Source organism: Rhamphochromis sp. 'chilingali' (assembly GCF_963969265.1).
Source record: "Rhamphochromis sp. 'chilingali' genome assembly, chromosome: 6".
NCBI lineage: Eukaryota > Metazoa > Chordata > Actinopteri > Cichliformes > Cichlidae > Rhamphochromis > Rhamphochromis sp. 'chilingali'.
In genome coordinates this window covers 15,011,356-15,034,091 of record NC_137933.1, presented here as the reverse complement: position 1 = coordinate 15,034,091, position 22,736 = coordinate 15,011,356, and the positions used below count along the sequence as shown (strand labels likewise).

The 22,736-nt window shown below is 40.5% G+C and overlaps 1 protein-coding gene across 1 annotated transcript in view; it reads right to left on the bottom strand.

Moving 5' to 3' along the window:
* Positions 1–734: 734 nt before the first annotated feature.
* pde8a (phosphodiesterase 8A) overlaps positions 735–22,736 on the bottom strand; it is a 51,786-nt gene continuing 29,784 nt past the window's right edge. Inside the window, exons 3-22 of the mRNA XM_080884849.1 lie at positions 21,066–21,256; positions 19,937–19,993; positions 19,735–19,789; positions 19,476–19,564; positions 19,179–19,257; positions 14,884–15,024; positions 14,234–14,322; positions 14,044–14,095; positions 13,917–13,959; positions 12,794–12,871; positions 12,494–12,564; positions 10,868–11,032; positions 8,267–8,315; positions 7,888–8,023; positions 7,569–7,767; positions 5,474–5,691; positions 4,532–4,664; positions 3,613–3,777; positions 3,362–3,491; positions 735–1,770 (exon numbers count right to left, since the gene is read on the bottom strand). Coding sequence (XP_080740975.1) covers positions 1,664–1,770; positions 3,362–3,491; positions 3,613–3,777; positions 4,532–4,664; positions 5,474–5,691; positions 7,569–7,767; positions 7,888–8,023; positions 8,267–8,315; positions 10,868–11,032; positions 12,494–12,564; positions 12,794–12,871; positions 13,917–13,959; positions 14,044–14,095; positions 14,234–14,322; positions 14,884–15,024; positions 19,179–19,257; positions 19,476–19,564; positions 19,735–19,789; positions 19,937–19,993; positions 21,066–21,256 — 2,247 coding nt within the window. The 3' untranslated portion in view covers positions 735–1,663. The remainder of the gene's footprint in view (positions 1,771–3,361; positions 3,492–3,612; positions 3,778–4,531; positions 4,665–5,473; positions 5,692–7,568; positions 7,768–7,887; positions 8,024–8,266; positions 8,316–10,867; positions 11,033–12,493; positions 12,565–12,793; positions 12,872–13,916; positions 13,960–14,043; positions 14,096–14,233; positions 14,323–14,883; positions 15,025–19,178; positions 19,258–19,475; positions 19,565–19,734; positions 19,790–19,936; positions 19,994–21,065; positions 21,257–22,736) is intronic.

The following is a 22,736-nucleotide window of genomic DNA, read 5'->3' as shown; positions in this document are numbered from 1 at the left end:
GTTCTCTGTATACATGCTCTGCGTGACCATCCCATTCAAAAGTATTCAGATAGCTATAATGGTTGATCTCTTTTGCTGCAAATCCAGTGTAAAATTCATTGTCTATAAAAATATTGAGATTTCCTTGAACATAACCTTCTGACTATGTCATAATAAAAACTCCAGATGTCTGTTGCAGTTGCACAGTGGGATGTACTGTATAAATATTGTATAAAATAAGGCAGTCTTTTCAGTAGGATAAACCAGATACAAAAATTTCTGGGAGACAAAATTTTTCAAGTCCAAAATGTTTTCACATATTTCTGCTGTTGTCAAATGTCGAGCGGTTTACAGCATTAAACCAAGAGCAAGGGATTGTTGCAGCAATGAATACACCCACGCACTCGCAGCAACAACCAAAACACACCCACACGCGCATGCGCGCGCGCACACACACACACACACACACACACACACACACACACACACACACACACACACACACACACACACACGCAAACTCCCGATGATCAACAATAACAGCTTATTCTCCAATGCAACATCCCATCCCTGGACAAATCACTGAGATGTAGACATTTCTAATATTGTTTACAGTGCAATACAAAAGTGTTCATTCAAACTGGTACTGTACTTTTGATAAAAAAAATTTAAAAAAAAAGTTTAATATGGTAATGCTTCATATGAATAATAATTGTGAATTTTCGAGAGTTATAGTAGTATTTGTCTTCATTAGCTTTGGCTTTTCTCGCTCTTCATAAATTCATTTTGTTCTCGTCAACTAATTCATTTAGGAATTTTTATATAGAAAATATGGAACATCTTAAGAAAAATGTACACACCAAATCATCTGCAGTTAGATACCTACGATTGTGATGTTGAGGTTTTTGTCTCTCAGCGGTGGCCTAAGAGAAAGGTCCACCGCCCCCAACCCATAAAGAAAGCATCTCCTCTCACATGTCTACTAAGATAGCTATGTGTCAACTTGGTTGGGTTTCTCTCGGACACGTGTGAATATTGCCCCAAAACAAAAACAAACAAACAAACAAAACAAAGGAAAGCAGTGGAGTGTTCTTTCATGGTGTGACCTCCAGGGGGTTGAAAGAGCAGTCCTGCCTTGCTGCGAGCACAGGAATGGAGGTCAAAAGTGATTTCACAGCCTGGTTTGAAAAGATACATTTTTTCATCCAGACCACGCTTCCATCGAGTCTTTTCAGTAAACAAGCAGTTTTTACTCAAACAACAACTTCACAGGCAGACAGGAGTGCCCACGTGGCGATCGGGGAGGGACGGGTGCTTCGCCAGAAGACCGCTAACGACCCTCTTTCAGTCATGTCACTTGACCAGCTACACTGTGATTGCCTGAGAGGCACAAGAAGTTCGTAAGGATGCTGCGTGTCCGTGTCTGTTTGTCACAGTTCGCGTACGACAGGCTCGTAAAGCCCGCAGCATTACAGCTGCAACTGCCTGTCAGGAAGGAAGTCCTTCTGTGGTTCTCTGTATGGACGGACATGTGGACGCTCGGTGTGCTACGGAAGCAGGAGAGTGAAGGCGAGGAAGCCCCTTGGCTGGCTGGGCTGGCAGGGAGAGAGACCCCCCCCAGCCAAGAGAGAGAGAGGAGGTCTGCCTCAGATTACAGAGTCCCAGGGCACAAACACTGCAGCACCTACTCGGGAGGTGGTCGCAGGCTGTGCAGCTTCCTCTCATCCAGGCCTTTCCAATACTTGAAGTTGTTGTCCAAGTGCTGCATAAGATTGGGGAGGTCTGCAAAAGCTGGGGAGAAGAAAAAGCAAGATCAAGATGAGGCTTAAAGATTACATTTTGTTTCAAAGATAGTACGACACATTTATATTTAATAAACATCTCTATCTCACTGTCACAGTATAAAAACAAGCAGCAGCATCTGGTGCTGAAAAATGAAGACAGCGGAACGTGACAAAAACTGCTGTTCCTCCGACGGCCACTTTGGTTCTACCAATGGCCGAATACCCAATAAAAGTGATGGATCAAATTAATATTATTATTATTATTATGAGAGTCATAATAAACTGAATCTGCCTCGCTATAGTTTCATGTCATTTCTGCACAAATAACCAATACTTGCAATACAGACGTGTGTGTGTGCACGGGCACACAGGAAAAAAAAAAACAGAAAAGAGAATGAAACCATAATACTGACGTAATCCACCATTTTGGCTCTTCAGCTGTCATCCCTCCACTCACATGCATGCTAACTAATTACAGGGGGATAAATCAGTTAGCGTTGTATGTCGGCACTAACTTTAATTAGATAGCGCGAGTCGTAAACCAGTCGGAAGGTCGGTGGATCGATTCCCCGGCTACTTTTTGGGGTCCTTAGGGACTAGAAAAGCGCTATACAAATACAGGCCATTTACCATTTACTTTTCTCTGAACGTCAAAGCATCCTCGGGCAAGATACTGAACTCAAAGTTGCCCCTGATGCATGCACTGGAGTGTGAGTGTATGCATGAATGCACTTAGGTGGAGGGGAAAAAAAGTGCTTTTATGACAGGGTGAATGAGGCTTGTAGAAAAGCACTTTATAAGTAATAATTTACCATTACAGAAAGTGAGGAATAAACTCCATTTTTTTGTCCCCTGTATGTTTGGGGCACATTATGGAGAATTAGTAACCTCCTCTGCCCCCAATGGTGTGTCAGCTGTCGGCTTTGACACGGAGAAAAGAGCACGATTGGACTTTAGAGCAACCTAATTGCCACTTGAGAGTGGTTCTAAACAACTGAAGCATCACAGCCCACCCCAAGTGAATAACCTCTTGGTATACAAGCAGATATAGAGCACGGCTACTGCTACAGCAGCCAATGCAAGCTGTGTCACCAAGTGAAGTCACTGAACTAGTCCTCTCAACTGTGTTTGTGGTTTCGGTGCCTTTTGCAGCATTTTTTTAATGATTATCTGATAATAACATGGCTGTGTGAAAATGTAGGACTATTTTATTTGTGAGTTAGCACTAATTAGAAGACATCTATGTGCATGCGATGCTCCCTAACAGTCTACGGGCGTGCCAATCCATCCAAGCTAGACAACACTAGCAAGCTTACCAGGATGATAACATCTATAGTGTATCTGCCTACAGTATGAGCCTTTGGATTAATTTCTTTACAAGGCAACAAAAGGCCATGTTTGATGGCACCAAACACCGAGTATGCTTGCTGTGATCTAATAACACTGAGAATTTTATTATGGCAGTGAAAGACAAATGCCACCTAATCACATTACAGCGAATAACTGAACCTCCTACGAATATTGGTCCTGTGCATGCATAGGAATTGACACAAATATAGATATAAAAGTACTTTTTATGTCATGCTGTGCAGACTTACCGTCCCATGCATCAAACATGTCTGTAATGAAGTAGTCTATGAAGGAAATCTGGGACTTTGGGATGCTACAAGTGTTTCTGTCAAACACAGGCATGACCACCGGTAGACCTTGTCTCTTCTCCTCGTCAGTCTGCATCAGAGATAAGAGCGCAAGGAGTCATCAATCCCAGTAAACACATTACAGCTGCTTCCTGCTGGATCCATTTCCACACGCATTCAACACCATGTTATTTTTTGCCCCTTCTAATCACCTGTGCAAAATACTCCTCTGAGATTCGTCCAGCCCATTCTATACAGAGCTCCTGAGGCCTACATGGATTGGATATGTCTGCACATTTAATCAGCATCCGCTTGACAAGGATGCGATTCTCGGGGGATGTCAAGACGCTTTTGACAGATTCCTCATCGTTGTTTCCCTGTATATAAGGAAAGAAGAAAAGAAAAAGCAAACATTTACCACAAAATAAACTCAAATTCAAGTTTTTAGTTAAAATCAACAGCACCTTACAAGTGTACTACTTCACGAATAACCTGATATGTCTTTACAAAGAGCAGCCCTGGCAGCTGATAGGGTTTAGTCTTCTAGACGTTTAATTATGCGTTACACTTCCATGTAAATGAGCACAGCAATCTTCATGAAGTCACAACATATGGGTTGTACTTTATGTTACAAGACTGAATTCACTGAGAGTAATGTTAAACCAACCTGCAGAAGAAGATCCGTTTCCCCTAGCAGAGTTATTTTATTCCCGATCTTTGTGTTTTGTCTTACAGTCAAACGATATTATGTTTTTCCCTCAAGGCACTCTTTTATTAACCAAACCTGACCTTCATCACATTTTACATCAGACACAAACGCACAAGCCCTCTAAAAATCCTACACTTAAAAAAGCAATACAGCTTTTAAATGTCTGTGTTGAGCATTCCACACAGGGATGAGAAAGATGGTAGCAAGTTGCAAAACTCTCCCCCCACAAAGACATCTGTACCACAGCAAACACCAGTATCATCATCTCCCTAAGCCCTTAAGACACTGTGGCTCGCTTACTGTTGGTGTATCATTATCTGGTTTATTTAGGGGGGAAAGGGGAAAAAAGGGAAATTATATTTCCTCACAGGTATGAAATCTATATTAAAAATCATTTAAGAGTGTTCCAGTTTCATTCTCACCCCATTCTCCTCCAGAGCAGCCAGTGGTTTGTTGATGCTGTTGACAAACTTGTTGACATGCTCAAAGTGTTTGGTCATCTCAGTTGCGAGCACCATGTCAATGATGGCCTGTCGTAATGTTCGATATTCATTCCTTGAGAGAAAGTGTTGACAGAAATCACGTGGGTAAGGGAGAGAAAGACGGGGAGAAGTGAAAACAGAGAGTGAGATGACAGTGTGGTAAATAGCCTGGAAACCCGTGTGAACAGTTTTCCCCTTCACTACAGTGACAGTGGCCATGAATGAATGCTTTGTTCACCTTCCCCCTTGGAGGGGACCAGCAAATGTGAGCTATTCTGTTTTGGGACTCAAATCACATTACTACCCTGCTGCTGTCAGCACACACAAACACACAGTATCACTTTCATCAGTGCATAAGGAGACTTAAGTCCTATGATACTTCAGATCATGTGCGTGTCTCAAAGTGCTTCCATATGTTAAATATAATGAGCCTGACCTTGCATGTTGCAAAATCTAAAGATTTTGTAGAGCGTGCAAAAAAAAAAAAAAAACGTAAAATAAAATACCTGGAATCATGGTTTATCTGATCAAAAGTCAGCAAATTCACTTAAACTGAAATAAATAATTAATCCCAAAATAGAAATTTAGTAATCAGTTTTCCAACTCTGTGCAAGCAAAGGCTGTGTGGCAAATATTAGTCCTTTGAGCACACAGTGACAGCAGATTATACTAGACATCAAGCTGTCTAAACGATAACTAATTTAGGCCTTGAGGCTTCAAATGTAGCTACATCCTAAAAATTCCTCCTCTTAACTCAGTTATTAGGGAAAAAGCTTAAAGTCTGGACACCTAATACATTTATGTTTGGGGAACTTGTGGTGTTTTACAGAGCTGCTGGCAGTAAAAGCAAGCGCACAGACGGCCACATCATAAATCTCCTACCTTTCTATGTTTTTGAAGATGTTGCACTTATCATCTCTCGTGGTGATCTGGAAGGCCAGTGCGGCATGGTGACTCTCTAGTACAGCTGTGTCATTATAGAGGATGGCCAGCTCGCTTCCTGCATTGCAAAGGAAGCTGTTGGTACGGCCTGGGTGGTCCACATCGTGCACGGTAGCAGCAATCAGGGCGGCCACCTCATCAATGGGATCCAGACTTTGCTGTTGGTAGAAGCCAATGAAGTTAAAGGTTGGCATTTGAATAGCCTAACCGTTATCAGGTGAATGATAAGTTATACTAACAGTTGGCACAGTATAACCTTCTACTATTATAACATTTATATAACAAACATTTCCATCTTTGTTCAGTTCTCTGTCAAGATGATCCCACACTGCTTTAACAATGTTGAGATCTGGGGTCTGGGGAGTCCAATCCATGACTGATATTGTTCCACTGTGCGTTCTTCTACCCAGGTTTGCTTTTACTGCACTGGCAGTGTGCTAAAGATGAAGCCAATGTTTCCAGCTGGTTTTGCATAGAAGATCTGAAAGCATTTTCAGATTTTATAATTCCATCAGTTTTATATTCCCAACAACATTTGTTGAGATTCAGCCCCAAACCATCAGAGAACCTCCACCGTGTTTTATAGATGGCTGCTCACACTCATTGTTGTACCTCTCTCCTGACCTCCTCCGTACACACAACAACAATTTGAACCAAAATTTTCCAATTTGGATTCATCATTTATTAAGACCTGTGGTCACTGATTTTCATTTCAGTTCTGGTGTAATTTTCTTCCCGTTTCCCTTCCTTAGGAAAAGCTTTCTTGACAGCCACCTTTCCACTGAGACCATTTCTGATGAGACTTCAGTGAGCAGGAAATGAATCAACTGAGGATTCAGATTTATCTCTCAGATCGTTTGCTGGATTGGTTCCTCTTTCCTAAAGACATGACTTTCAAAAACTGTTCATCTATATAGTGTTTTTAGGGCTGTCATTTCTTCTTTTGCCTCCCATTTGTCCAATTTCCTCACATTTTTTAAGAACATTTCAGCAAACAGTTCTTTGGGAATCATCGTGTTGGTGAGGAAAAGCTATATGTCCATCAAACTGAGTTATCTTTGATATTTTTCATAGATTCGACTGAAAAAGTGGGAAAAAATATTGTTTTTGTGACAGACTGCTTGCTGACTTGTCTGTTACGTGTGGACACAATGCTGGTTCATTGCTTAAGCTAGATGCATTTTTATGCTGAGCTGATTCAAAGGTCAGTGTTAAATGGAGTAAAATATGGCTGCTGTAAAAATATGAATAAAATAATAATGATAAAAATAATAACACAAGAAAGTCTGACTCCTTGGAAGCATAACAGAAAGAAACGAGGAGTGGCTCAAGACTTTTGCACTATTCTTTTATCAATACACATTTCATGTCTAATGCTAGCCAGAAAACAAAAATCATTTAGTCTTTAAAGCACTTGGTTTTTGGGTTGTTGTTTTTTTTTAAGCTTTGTTCTACTTTTGATTTGAGGTATATTTAACACATTTAAAGAGTATGCTATACAACAGTACATAACAGATTTTAAACCTGCTAACCCTGCAGATTTCAAGGGATTTATTAACCATGGTGATATAACTTCACAGTTTATGGGCTAAGCCAATGAAAGATCACTGCACTGAGTTCAGAAATAGACTGTTTGGTAAGCAGCTTTAGCCACTGCACATCACCCAACAGTTACTGAGCTACTGACACACATGGACAAAACCAAGACTTTTTAGGATAAAGTAGACTCAGACAAGACAAGTGACACCCAAGACCGTGCTGAGACTTCTGTCTGACTGTGTTACCTTCCAGCATTTAGTTACTTGTAGAGGTCTGGGTCCAAAAATCAGAAATGGTGAACTCTTGCAAACAAAAGTAGGGCAGGCTGCTGAAGCTTTAAAAAACTATTTTATCCATCTATAGCATCTGGTTCTGACCGAAGATCATTCAAATAAACCACAAGTGAACATTGTTTTTAATTCTAAATGATACAAGTAATTAGGAAATATGAGCTTAATTTGTAATATACTTTTTAAAACTAACATTATTAATTTACCTTGACCCTCTCTTTGCAGAGAAAATAGGCCGTTGCATGCAGGACATCAGCTGCATGGGTAGAGTTGTGGTAGGAGTTACTCGAGTGGTAGTTCGCTTCAATGACTTGTAGCCAGGAGCGCAAAGTGGCTTCAGGGCAGTTTAGGAACTCACAGACCCCAAAGCGGGAGAAGATCTTCAGGCCCAAGTAGGTCAGAGGCCTGTGGGATGATTGAACATGAAACTTTAACACAAGCTGTCATCGCGAGTCTTCTTTTTATTTCCCCCCCCCCAAAAAACACACAAATCAATCCTGCAGCATTAAACAGGTTCAGCCTCACCGTTTCAGGGTCGCCGCCTCCAAGTTGAAAATGTCAAAGTCCCAAGAGTCCTCATTCTCCATGGTCTGGGCGATTCGAGGGGGGATGTCGTTTAACGACAGAGGAGTTGTCAGGTGACTGGGGAGATGGTGGGGCTCTGTGAGGAAAAGGAAGACATGACAAAGGAGGAATTCAAATGAAGAGGAAAGGGAAGAAGGGAACTGGATGTTGTTGTTTTTTTTTTTTGTTTTTTTTTTAGAGATTCAGGCAGTTGAACAATATAAGATACAAAATACACAAAATGTACAAAAATATATAATATACACCCAAGCTGGAAAGAAAATGTAATGAAAAATCTGTACTCTGTGTCACAATTGCATTATGCATTTTGTAAACTCACGTTTGGTGGAAAAGATGTATTCATTTCCTGACAACCTGCGTAAACCATCCTGAAAACCAGAAACAAAGAGCTTTAGGGATTGCAGGTGGAGAGAAAGAGTTGAAAAAATGCATGCACAGAATGAATAAATCCATCCTTTAGCTTTCTTCAGAGCGCAACTTGAAAACTTCAGCTCATTGTCAGGAGCACCAGCATCACCTCTATAATAAATGCTGCGGCGTACTGTCAAAATTATCTGGAGAGTGAAACTCTTAGGATGCTCTGAGTTTACGCTTGCATTAGATGTTATATAAAAGTTATCTTTGAAAATTAAGCCATTTGGAACGAACACACACACACACACACACACACACACACACACACACACACACACACACACACACACACACACACACACACACACACGCGCTCGGACTTTAAAGAAATCTGTGCCAGATCAGCCTGAACATCTGGATTCAGCCATCACAGATGTTTTTAGCGAGTCACAAAACAGCATGAATGACATGAATGAGCCACAAGTCAGGAGGAATCTCCATGCCAATAGTAAATATAAATAATAAAAAAAAAATTAAAAATGTAATATTATCTACACACAACCTATGAGTCATTTTAATTTGGTAGTTAAAGAGCCAGTAAATCATTAAACCAAAACAGCAGTCCCAGTAACCCATGTTCAAAAGATGAACGTCAGCTATCACCTGCATTTAATGTGATTTAAATAAGAAGCAGGTGGTTGGATTTTGGATTGGTCTCAACAGCTCTTTAAGGAAGTGCAAAAAAGAAAGAAGAAAAAATGACAAATGTAGAAATAGACCTGTTGTTCCTGCCTTTATGAGTGTTCTTCCATCTGTGCTGCGGTGACACAATGTTTTAAAGGCCATGTTAAGCCGACAGTTCGCACCACTTTCCCCACTCGCACAAAGAGGGATGACATGGCCAAATTGAGCTTATTAATGACACCAATACGCAGTCAAAAGAGAAACATATTTCTGAACTGACCGAGTCAGAAATAACACTGTGATAAGTTATGTTCGCAGGTCAGATAATCTGCATCGAATGATTTCATCATGACATTTGTCTTCCTCTGGGCATTGATGCATGCTGTGATAGCAAATGGAGCTTATCAGTGGGGTAACACTTCATCACCCAAATAATCAAACACGTGGTGAGAAGCGTAATGATCCGGCTCTGCTAGGACTGTGATTTGTACCAGCTGTGCTGAACACACTGTGTGTTAAGAATTTGAAAGGTAATTTACAAATATTATAAATAGCTCTTGAATGGACCGCCATGACATTTTGGACACAATGCGGATCAGCTGGCTTTCCCTGCTCGTTAACAGGACAGCCATGCAACTCAAAGCAAAGCCTGAGTCGCCATAGCACCTTGAGCCCTATCTACATATAAAGCCGTTCACCTGTTACCCATCACTTTGTAGCAGTTGGTCTGTCTCTGCTCAACTATATTTCAAATTTCCCAAGTCAGCCAAAGTCAGCATGGCCGACAAAGGCACGATCGACACATTGATGGAAAATAATAATTTAAAAAAAACAACACAAAAGAATTCATCTATAACATTATGAACATCAACTTTCAAGTTCTTTCTCCAACTCGCCAGCAATGAAAATTACTGACTTCTATCATCCAGTCATTCCCATGCTAGATATATCTACTGGGTGTTGGTGAGTCCATGGGTGTGTGTCACACAGTGAAATGTTTACTTCACAAGTGAAAAAGGAAGAGGAGACTGGCTCATCTTTGACCCCCGCATTGTCTCATGGTGGCGTTGCCTCTGCTACATGCTGGCTATTTTAAGACTTCTTCACCCAGAAAAATGACAGCTCCTCTCTTAATGTTCACTGGGCGGTTTAAGTTCAGAGCCAGCATCCCGTTCACCGTAACAAACTGGAGACCTATCATTTCAGCAAAGCAGAAATTCAGCTAGGCACCTCATAAACCAGTACGATTGTGTATAAATAATCTTCTAATCACAGACACCTCATGGTTTTCGGATTCCATTAGCTTTATCACCTATGCAGAATAAATCTTTCTGGCGAAGGACCAACACCTCTATGCTTTTGTGTTTCCGCAGTGGACATATATAAGTAAAGCCATGCTTATTCATCGGATCCAAAGAACAGGATGTTTCCAGGCCTGTGGAGTCGAGAGGAAAAGGTTCATGTGTGCAGCGAGAGAGAGAGAGAGAGAGAGGGAGGGAGCGGGGGGAGAAAGAAAGGGTGGGGTGGGCTTTCCTCTCCAGCCTACAGGAGCACAAAGGACAATCTAACACTTCCTCTGGAGTTGTTGCCAAGACTGCCAACTTGGCACTCTTTCTACTTCTGTTCTTCACCATTGCTGTCTGTGAGTCGCTTTTTGCCTCCCGCTCTCTTACAGTCTCCCAAAATACGAATTGATATATTTGCAAAAATACGAGGGCCACATTCAAGGACGTTCCCAAAATGCTTGCTTTTACGTTACCACATCGTGGGCATTCATAGTGCAGGCATCCTGGCTATTCAAGAGTCGTCATATAGGAACTGATTCATTGGCAGATGGAGGAAACGGGTTGTTTCAAACTTCTTAAAAGGATCTGCGACTTACCGTCATCAGCCCGCCTACAAGGTCATTTGTGTGGGGATCTTCATCCTTGGTTCCCAGCTGTGGAGAGTAGAGCTCAGTGGTCCTTAGAATCTCCAGTACCCGATCCAAGGCCTCAGCAACAGGCATAGGACTGCTTTCCTGTGCTGCATTAATGATGTTGATTACCTGTGTAATGAAATATTGTAAGTATTATCATCGTCATTATTATTATTATTATGATGTAGTATATACAGGAGAGGTAAAAAGTCCCCCTGTAAACATGATGATTATTAATGACATGTACGTTGAACCAAGTACAAATAAAATAAAGAAATTCTTTCAAAATAATCATAAATTCTCCAATAAAAGTGTGTTTCAAACAATGCACATTAAACTAGCATCACTTTATTTGGGCCATTTGAAAGCCTCTGGGGCCAGACTAAAAAGGCTCTGTCCCTTGTAGTTTCAGGCATACACACGTGTAAATTGGAAAGAAAAAAGGGTCACAAATACAGCTAGATGACTCATTGGAAATGTACAAATTTTGTTTATTTGTGAAAAGTAAATGGATCCTCTGTAAAAAATAAAAACAATAAAAACCAAACAAACATCAGTTTCGCAGATTACCAGCGCACTCCTCTAGCTATAATACACAATGTAGCGTCACAGCAGCAACAATTGCTTCTCTACAATCACTGCGGATGTCTTTCATCTTTGGCACACCTGAATGCTCCAGACCAGTAAACCGCCAAAACTGGGACTTCAATCTTCCTGTGTAAGAAGTAAGCATGCATGTAGGTTTTCTTTTGTTTTGTTTTTCACATGCAACCTTCTGCATTTTGGCTTAGTTTTTGTTAAATAAATACTGCTACCATCTAATATGTCACGTTTTGTTTTCCATCTGGGGTTGTGTTTACCAAATTTCAAAACCTGCTGAGGAACAGATAATTCTTTATCTCCTGATACATAGTACACCCTCTGTCAAGGTTGTACTTTCTTTTTCATATGTCTGTATGACCTGCTCCTGCTCAGTAACTAATAACAGTACAATATCAAAATGTTTCTTTAAGTAAATTAGTATTTAAATAGGAGTTCAAAAGCAGAGATATTTTCATTTCTATTCAGAAGGTTGAGGCGGCTTTAGCAATGGGCACCTATGGGCGAGGTCAGCAAACATGTGCAAGAACAGAAGTTCCAGTTAATTCGCTTATACACACATATAAACACACACAGTACCCGCAGTTCTATCAGCGCTTTATTCTGGTGAGGATGACGCCTACAGGGACTGACTACACAGTCAAATGATACAGCAGAGGAACAGCAGTGTGTCATATGACCCATCCCTGGGGACTTTTTCTGTTCCGACTATCCAGCCTGCAAACGGCATAAACCAGTAAAACAGCAGGTCATTCCCGTCCAACATGTTTTAGTGTCTTGTGCATAAAATCTGGTATTTTATCAGCTTGTCTACTCTTAACATAGTGTGTGTGACCTCTACACTCAGTGCTGGTAGCTCTTCGAAAAGTGCTCATGGCAGTCAAGGCAATTTTTATAATCCAAGAGTTCAGTCATGAGATCCAAAACATCAAAACAAAGTGCTAATCATATGATGGAGGCTGACAGGGACAAGGAAGGAAATGTACCCACCTTAGTGATGGGAGCCTCTATAGTCATGGAGTGGATACGAGCCATTGACGAGTGCCTTCGCTGTGAGCTCCCTGGAAGAAGAAGAGAGAAAAAAAAAATCACATTGATTTTCAGCAAACTGTGAAAGTTGTGTAGTTCAAGCACAAGTTAGGTAGGCAGCAGTTTTCCCCAACCACTTTCTAATTAGTGTGTTTGTGTGTGTATCCAATCAACAATTGATGTAAACAGACAATAGGGAATGTTTCATAAGCTGACACGAAACGCCCAGAGTTTCCATCATCTGTCTCCTTTCACGCTCACCATCGCTCCCTCGAGATGTTGTGGATCTTACATCCAGAGAGCCTTTCCTCCGGTCTTTGTGCTTACTGGATTGTATGTCTGGGGAGAAGAAAACACCTTTCATTAGCAAATGCAGGCAGACAAAATTGAGATGTGGCAGGAATATGACTGATCTTTGGTTAGAGGAAGAAATTTCTCAGTATGTAGAAATCTGTACTTTTATCCATTTTAAAAAAAGATATAATTTTATTTCAAACATGCAAATATAATTGAAATAACAACAGAAAAAAGAAGTGTGTGTTTTTAAGGCAATGAAGAAAATGGTGTAGCTTGTTGATGGGGTTGTAAACTGTTTTAGATCAACAGTAGTCTATCAGGGGAAAAGATCTCATCATGTTTTAGCTACACAGAAAGTGCTTTTGGATAACACCCTCTTGTTTGTTTATTTCATTAATTATCATTGAATTTTATTTGAATTTATCAACAGTAGGAACTTTCCCCCCGTTTGTCTGTATGCTAAATGTCACTTGCACTTTCCAGTAATCTGAAAGAGTTCACCAACTTTTACTTGTAGCTGTAAGGCTTCCCAGACAAGAAGGAAGATTTTCAAAATCAATTTTTCTCAGTGAGCTGGTGACGCCAGCACAGGAACGATATGATCCCCGTTTTGTTTGCCTGTCAGAAGTCAAGCTGCTGCATTTTGATATCGGTTGCAGCTGTGAATTGGCCTTACACTTCAGTCCACAATACAACGAGGAACAATAGTCCAGTTGAGAGAAAGTGAAAATATGAATGACCTTTTCAAGGTAAACAATCATTCCTCGTGAGATATTTCTCAGCTAGATAAAGCAGGACTGCACACTCTGTTAATCTAAGGTTTAAAGTTTGGGTTGTGATTATAGAAAGCAATAATTTTTGCTGGCATGGTGCAATATATTTGCTAAAATATTTCCAAAGTAAGACTTCACAAAACTCCCAAATGCATGTATTCTTATAAAAAAAAAAAAAGAAAAGAAAAAAAAAGCACTGTATGTTGATCTTTCTAATGACCAGCAGCTTGGCCATCAAATCTTCGAACCTTGTGTGACTTCTGGCACAAATTTTAACTGAACAGAGGATATGGTCAGCATTTAATGGACCTCACCTGTCTGAGACTCTGCCTGCACACGTTCACTGGATTTATCAGTCTGCATGGACAGAGTGGAAAAGCAACATGATGAAAAGCAAAAAGCTCACATCATTCTTCATTAACAACTAGAAACACATCTCACCTTATTATTATCATTTAAAGGCCTGTTGATAGACACATAGTGTCTGATTTTTCTGTGAAAGACAAAAGCATATTAACACAAAAGAGAAACCTAAACTCAATAATCATTACAGTGTAATCATTCTGTTGCTGAACAGGTCATTTACATTAAATCAGACTACAGGAGCAAGATTTCCAAAACATCCACTCACCCTCCCTGCCCAATTACAGGTGTGATCTTCACATTTTGCTGAATGCTGTCTCCATTCTTCTTTTTGGCATAGTAGATCCCCTGCCATTCCTGGAAAACATAAAAAAAAGGTCATGTGACCAATTATTTAACCATTTATCACAAAAACTGAAAATATAAGACTTGAAAACATCCGATAAATAGGTGTGGAGCTCGGTTGGTGTTTGCGCTGCAGATTAGGGGGGGAGGTGGGTCAGTGTATGTCAGATGGCAGCCACTTGCTTTAATGGGGAAGGGGCACGCTCCTGGAGTCCAGTGCTCTTGTTTCATGTCACCCCCCCACACAGACTACCTTAGTAGCTTGAAAAGACCCTTCCTGCTGTTAGCCTGTCTGCGACTGACCTTCGCTCTCTGTGTAGTGAGATTACAGCACAGGCATCAACCGCTGCTCTTATGCACATGAAACGGAGGTACTGGATGACCGGTGGTGCAGACTTACAGCACACACATGACATGCCAAAACTGTATATGTATAACCAATCAGAAATAAAGCTCCTCACATATTGCCTGATGAAATTAAGTCTGTGATGAAGTAAACTACATTTAAAAAAAATGTGTATGACCTGAAATGTGAGATGCGAACGATAAAACGATTTGATAAATGCACTTTACCTTTCCTTTGCGTATGCAGGAGTTTATCGTTTCAAGGAGATCAGGCTTATTCTTCTCACTTTTAGGCACTTCTATTATTTCCTTCCCTATTAGCTCGCCTTGTTGGTAGCCCATAATGGACTCGTAGGCAGGATTCACATACTGTCAAGGAGAGGCAACAAGAGACTGTTGTCTGCTGTTTAAAAGATGGACCATGAGTTAAGACCACTACCTCTACTGATACAAGATACAAAAGTCTTGAGCAACCCCAATTTCTTTATATTTTGCCAGGAAAAAAGTGAAACAGGTGGAGCAATTTATTGAAACCTGTGCAAACATACATGGAAACACAGTATATAAAGGGAAAAACAGAGTTTATACAGTTCTAATGAGGCTGAAAGTCAATATTTGGTATGACCACCTTTTATCCTTCAACACAATCTGAACTCTTAAGGCAAGGCAAGGCAAGGCAAGTTTATTTGTATAGCACAATTCAACAACAAGGTGATTCAAAGTGCTTTACAGAGACATTAGAAACAAGAACAAATAAAAAGCATGATTTAAAATTGATTAAAACAAGCAAATAAACTAACTAACTAATTAACAAACAAACAACAAACAACAGTATATAAAATCAAAACAGATAAAATCAGAACAGTAGATAAAATCAGTAGTTAAATGTAAGTTTTGAAATTTAAGCTTAAAGTGTGGATTTGGTGCTTTATTCAAATGCAGCTGAGAACAGGTGAGTCTTCAACCTGGATTTAAATAAACTGAGTGTTTCAGCTGATCTGAGGCTTTCTGGGAGTTTGTTCCAGATATAAGGAGCATAAAAGCTGAATGCAGCTTCTCCGTGTCTGGTTCTGACTCTGGGAACTGATAAAAGACCGGATCCAGATGACCTGAGGGATCTGGATGGTTCATACTGGGTCAGGAGGTCATTGATGTATTTTGGTCCTAAACCATTCAGAGCTTTATAGGCCAGCATCAGAACTTTAAAGTCTATCCTCTGACGGACAGGCAGCCAGTGTAAGGACCTCAGAGCTGGACTGATGTGGTCCACTTTTTTGGTCTTAGTGAGGACTCGAGCAGCAGAGTTCTGAATGAGCTGTAGTTGTCTGACTGATTTTTTAGGTAGACCTGTAAAGATGCTGTTACAGTAATCAAGCCTACTAAAGATGAATGCATGGACTAGTTTTTCCAGGTCCTGTTGAGACATCAGATCTTTTATCCTTGATATATTCTTGAGGTGATAGTAAGCTGACTTTGTTATTGTCTTAATGTGTTTTTCTAAGTTTAGGTCTGCATCCATCACTACACCCAAATTTCTCGCCTGGTTTGTGGTTTTTAGATGTATAGATTGAAGTTCTCTGGTGACCTGTAATCGTTTTTCTTTGGCGCCAAAAACTATTACCTCAGTTTTGTTTTTGTTTAGCTGGAGAAAATTGTGGCACAACCAGTCATTGATTTCCTCAATGCATTTACCAAGAGCCTGTACAGGGCCTCGGTCTCCTGGTGACATTGTGATATATATATTTGTGTGTCATCTGCATAGCTGTGATAGTTTATTTTGTTGTTGTTTATAATCTGTGCCAGTGGGAGCATGTAGATGTTAAACAGAAGGGGTCCCAAGATGGAACCTTGGGGAACTCCACATGTGATACTTGTCTGCTCAGATGTGAAGTTACCTATTGATACAAAGTATTTCCTGTTTTCTACGTATGTTTTGAACCAGTTTAGTACAGTTCCTGAAAGACCTGTCCAGTTCTCCAGTCGTTTGAGTAATATGTTGTGGTCAACTGTATCAAATGCTGCACTGAGATCCAGTAAAACTAAGACTGACATTTTTCCACTGTCTGTATTCAGACATATGTCATTAAACACTTTGGTCAGAGCGGTTTCAGTGCTGTGGTTCTGTCTAAAACCTGACTGGAAGGCATCGTAGCAATTATTCTGTTTTAAGAAGTAACTGAGCTGTTGAGAAACTGCTTTTTCAATGATCTTACTTAAAAACGGGAGATTTGAGATCGGCCTGTAGTTGTTCATTTGTGTCTTGTCAAGATTGTCCTTTTTCAGTATAGGTTTGATTACAGCAGTTTTTAGTGGTTCTGGAAACACACCTGATAATAAAGAAAAGTTGACGATCTGTAACAGGTCTGACTCTAAAGTCTTTGAGACCTTTTTGAAAAAACTTGTTGGCAGGACATCTAAACAGCAGGAGGAGGAGTTCAGTTGACCTAAGATGTCCTCCAGGTCTTTGCTGTTAATAGGTTGAAACTGTTTCATGGTGTTTAAACAGTTTTTTGGTGGACACAGTACATATCCTGGATCTGCTGTTGATGTACCAATTGCTTGTCTAATTTTTTGGATTTTTTCAGTGAAGAATTTGGCAAAGTCATTGCAGGCCATGGTCGAATGAAGTTCAGCTGCCACTGACACAGGAGGGTTTGTTAGCCTGTCAACTGTAGAAAATAAGACCCGAGCATTATGGCGGTTTTTAGTGATGATGTCAGAGAAGTAGGACCTCCTTGCATTCCTCAGTTGTAAATTATAATTGTGAAGTTTCTCTTTATAAATGTCATAATGAACCTGGAGGTTTGTTTTTCTCCATCTGCGCTCAGCTTTCCTACACTCTCTTTTTTCATTTTTCACCAGTGTGGAGTTTCTCCATGGAGACTTTTTCCTTCCAGAGATAACCTTCACCTTAATGGGAGCAATAGTGTCCATTACATTTAACATGTTAGCATTGAAGCTATTGACGAGCTCATTGACTGACCCTCTGGGCAGGTCAGGTGTTAATGGGAAGACCTGGTTAAAAATTGCACTACTGTGTTCAGTTATACACCGTTTTGTGATCACTGTTGTTGATATATTTATGTGGGCTGAGATTTTACTTTCAAAGAAAACACAGTAATGATCAGACAGGCCCACATCAGACACAGTAACCTTTGAAATGCTCAGGCCTTTGGAGATCAGTAGGTCAAGAGTGTGTCCTCTATTATGTGTGGCCTCTGTTACATGCTGAGTCAGCCCAAAGTTGCCCAGAGTGTTACTCAGGTCTTTAGTCCCTTTGTCCTGAGGGTTGTCCACATGAATGTTAAAATCCCCAGCAATAATTACACAGTCAAAATCAACACAGATCACAGACAGCAGTTCACTGAGGTCATTAAAAAAGTCTGTGCAGTATTTGGGAGGCCTGTAAACATTAAGAAACACAACTTTGGATGGGGCCTTCAGCTGTAAAGCCACATATTCAAAAGACTGAAAACTTCCAGGAGATAGCTGCTTACATTGAAATGATTCATTAAATAAGACAGCAACCCCTCCTCCTCTCCTGCTCGCCCTGACCTCACTGATAAAACTGTAGTTAGGAGGGGTCGTCTCGATGAGAACAGCTCCACTGTTACTTTGGTCCAACCAAGTTTCAGTTAAAAACATAAAATCAAGGCTGTGCTCAGTGATTAAATCATTAATTAAAATGAATCAAAGATGTCAAAATTTGATTGATCACTCTATAAACACTGATTTTCAGTCCAGTTCTTGGTTAATTTTTTTCCCTCCCATTTCCCTCCTTTAAGAATGGCCTTTTATAATCATAATTATAATAGGTTTATTTATGACTTATTATTACCCCCTTGAAAAATAGATTTCGTCTTTGCCTTTTCTAAAGGACATGACCTTTAGATACTGTCCATCTGCTGTAGCCTTTTCTTTTAGGCCTTCTTCTTTCTTTCTCCTCTACTTATTGAGTTTCCTCAACTTTTCTAAGGAAACACTGCACACCATGCCAAGCTAAGCCAAATCTTTGGTTTATAGGTCTTTGGGAATCACCCTGTTAGTGCAAAAATAATATGTCTGTCAAATGATGTAATCTTTAGCATTTTTCATAGATTAATTTAAAGAAACTGGAACAAATTATCTATTTTTTGCAACAGGCTGCAAGTAACAAAGTTCCTATAGACATAATTTCAATTTTTTAGATGTTGAGTTGTCCAGTATGTGTATCCACAACTTTCAAAAACCCTGGAGAATTACTGCTCAAGAGCACTTAAAAAAATACAAGAAAGTCTGGATTCTTGGAATTAAAATATAAACAAATGAGGGGTAGCTCGAGACCTTCGCACATACTACACATACTACTGTATATGTAAATATGAGAACACAGGCTATAGTATTATGGGTCATTCAGATGACAGGAATGAAAACAGGATCTTAAACAGGAGAGATTGTGAAAGGAAGAAACCGGAAGGGAAGTTCAGGAAAAGAGAGAGAGAGACAAAAATTGAGCTAGAAGCAAAAGTTTATCAAAAGCCCACCTGAATAACTTGATCTTCAGAAGTGATCTCTATGGCCTCTTGGCTTTGTTCTAGAGCTGTGAAAATAGCATTGCCAGCCCTTGTGTAGAGACACAACAGCACCAGAATTATTGTTAAGAAATGCAAAAGTAGCTTAACATTTACCAACTTTCAAGAAAAATGTAGCAGGAGTTAAAACTGGGATTGAAAGTCAGCATGTTCTTTCCGATGCCTTGCTCTCAGTGCATGAGCATTTAAATAAGGGCACTGTGTATTTAACTACAGCACAGGACATCACACCGATATGGCGTGACTCACCTCAATTTGAACTGTGCCCGCACCTCTCCATGCTCCAACTGTAGCAGCTCATTGTAGCAGGCCATCATATTGGCATTTTCCACATATCTCTGAGAGTCAGAGCAACACAGGTAAAAGGCAAAAAAAGAAATCCCACTTGCAATTCATGCACAGTCCAAATCTGGACTCCGGCCTTATATACCGATAGATTAAAACGCATCAGTACATCAATACGCACGCATTTGGTAGAAGACACACATTTAAAGACAGAGTCACTCACCCTATTAAAGCCAGCATTGATCAGTGGCATCACAGAGGCTTCCTCTCTGTCTGGCCTTAAAAGGAGAGCACGTGTAAGCACCGAAACATCGACAAGACAAACAGTTGTTTAAAGAACATCAGAGGGTTACACGGACCTGCTCCAAGCCAAGCATTTTCAATCATTTCAAACAGTGACGAAAAGGAAGAAAGAGATTACATACCTTTTCACAACGGCGACTATCACAGTGTTTTCTGAAGAGTTTACTGCTCTAATTGACCTGAATGTAAACAGAGGGAGCCTTTTAGCTGGTAAGCAGGCTGGTGGAAAAGCCCATGGCATCAAATCAATGTATTTTTCAGTTTTTCACGCTCCGATTCTCGCAGGCAGGCAGAGCCCACTGGTGGAGCTCTATGAGCGGGCAGAGGCCTCTGAAAGAATGCAGTGTACAGGGCCACTCATCCGCCTGTGGTTTTCCCCAGCCAGTGGTCATAAAGGCCCTTTAGTTCCCGTGTACACCGAACATATGGATCGGCCAAAATGAATAGGGTTAACATACACGCTGGGCAGGGCAAATGAATGTTTGTCAATGTGTTTTTGGTTTGAGCAGAGGCTAAAGATAGAGAGTGGTATAGGCAGTCACTGCTCATTTCTCAGTGACATGACTCCACTAGGTAGCACGCAGTGGTAGCCGGGGAACCCAAAGTGAGCTGGCCATTTACCCCCACATAGAGTCATAATCACCAGTGCTGTACCAAATGCACTGTAACACATGAAAAGTAGTTCCATAATTGTTCAGTCACAGCCCTTAGAGGACAGCCACTAACAAATTCACTTCAGCTGTGCTGGTTAAAACAAAAATCACAGCGTGATTAAGTAAATTTATATGCACAACTTTATCTCGGTCCTACGATCTAGAGTGCATAAAAACAATTTACAAAGCATGTCTAAACAGTCTGCAAAAAAGTAATGGAAAAAGTTGATTAAAAAAAAGAGGTGTAAATGATGTGAAGCTAGTGGAAACTGGGTATAAACAGCTAAAATAGCAATAAGTCAGTGGCTCAGTAAGTAATGGCCCGAACAAATGGTCACAGTTTACGAGGTAGTGATATTTGAATGCAAACTCAACTCCTGACTGGTCAATCACTGATAGCTCAGCTTAAAAGTATCAATGTTCATATCACCAATAATGCTAAATGACATCTAGCTTTAAAAAATAAAAAAAAGAAATGGCAAGAGGAATAGATACTTGACCATCTGCAAAGAGCTGTGCGGGTATACTGGACAAAACAAAGCTGCAGATCACTACACCGCATCACTCAAAGAAACAGATGATGGGAGAGCTTGCTTACCGGCATAGTGCTTCAGCGTCAAAGTGTCTGGAATGTCTGTGGTCAATGATGACGAGGTCATGATGCTTCTCCAAGAAGCATTCAAGAGCCGACTCCGGCGTTCGCGCCATGCTGCACCTGAAGTTGGCCTTCTCGCATGCCCAGCAGAAGCCATTACTCTGACTATCCTCTTTGGCAAAAACTAAAAGTACCTGCAAAAGAGACACGGGTAAGCACATATGGTAATATAAAAGACATCTAATAGTACCACAGTTAATATTCCAGTGTAATAATAAATGAGGAGGGGTAAAAACGAACACATTAAAAGAGTCTCCTAAGTAAGAAATGATGTATGCAAACAGATTTTACACTCTGTTTGCTAGCATGGACAACAAAGACAAAAGCACGCAAGTGGCAACCTTCGGTGGGTAAATGATAAGTCTACATTAAAGTGCCGGACACTTATTAAACATCTCTGCTGTGTAAAATTCATCGTGGCTTATATTTACGAAACATTAAGGACCGAGAAGTGGCTGTCAGTCCTGGTTCTAAAAGTAAGGTGGTGCCAGCCATAGTGCCACCCTCAAGGTTTTGGAACAGAACTTCAAAAACCATTGAGTGACGCCATGATGGATTCAAATATTATTGGGGTTTTTTGGGTTTTGTTTTTTTTTACTAGTAATTGATATTATCCAAATAGTAAGGGAGTAATTAGGACAATACCATTATATAAAGTCTATGGACTAAATCTACTGTGGCACTCAAACATCTGACCTAAAGAATTGTGATAATGATTCTGTTGATTCATATAATCAGTCTTTTTTTTTTTTTTTTTTTAACAAAGTGAGTCTATGAAATTATGCTCTACTGGTTGGATGTGTGACAACTACAGAGTAGCTGCATTATTAAAAGGAATCTGAAAAGATTTATTGCACAACCCTGGAGAAGTCCCGTGCAAATCGTCATGAAGTTGTGATTCCATTAAGGAAATTAGATTAATCACAAATGATGTACCCTGGCCCTATATCATCAGTTCTGTAGCAAAAAAAAAAAAAAAAAAAAAATGGCTACAGGGATTTGGGATCCGAATTGTCAAAACATCACTGTCACATTTGAATGACACATGCAAATGACCACAATCAGCCTGCAGTGTGACCTCAGGTCTCCAGTGGGTAGGCCCTGATTGATCAGCTTGTACTCAGATGCATGAGATTTTCTTGTCTGCTGCCATGAGCTATAGCACAATTAATCCCGGTGGCCTTCACTGGCTGTGGGCCCCTCCACCAGTCTGCCAAGGCTGTGGCCCAACGAGCTGCTGCTGCTATCGTCAAACCTGAGAATAGGCTCTCTCTCTCTCTGCCACCGTACTTTCAAATAACCCCATTACATGCGCAAATACTGGACCAGAGCATTAGGCCTGCCTCCAAGAGCAGTGCCGCACTAAGAGTAGATTCATGAGTCACCCTCTCAAACAGACGTCATCTCCAACTGTTGGCAGGGAGCAGTGTGAACGTAAAGAAAAGAAAGCTTGTTCTGCAGTTTTAAGTTTGCATCACACCTGTAAGGTTGAGTTAGGATACAAAGACCTGATTTTGCTGAGAAAAGTAGAAGCTCTGTCCTCCACACAATGAGGGGATAGAGGATTGGCTGTTTGGACAGTTGTCTTTCTCATTCATGCTGACAATTGGCATG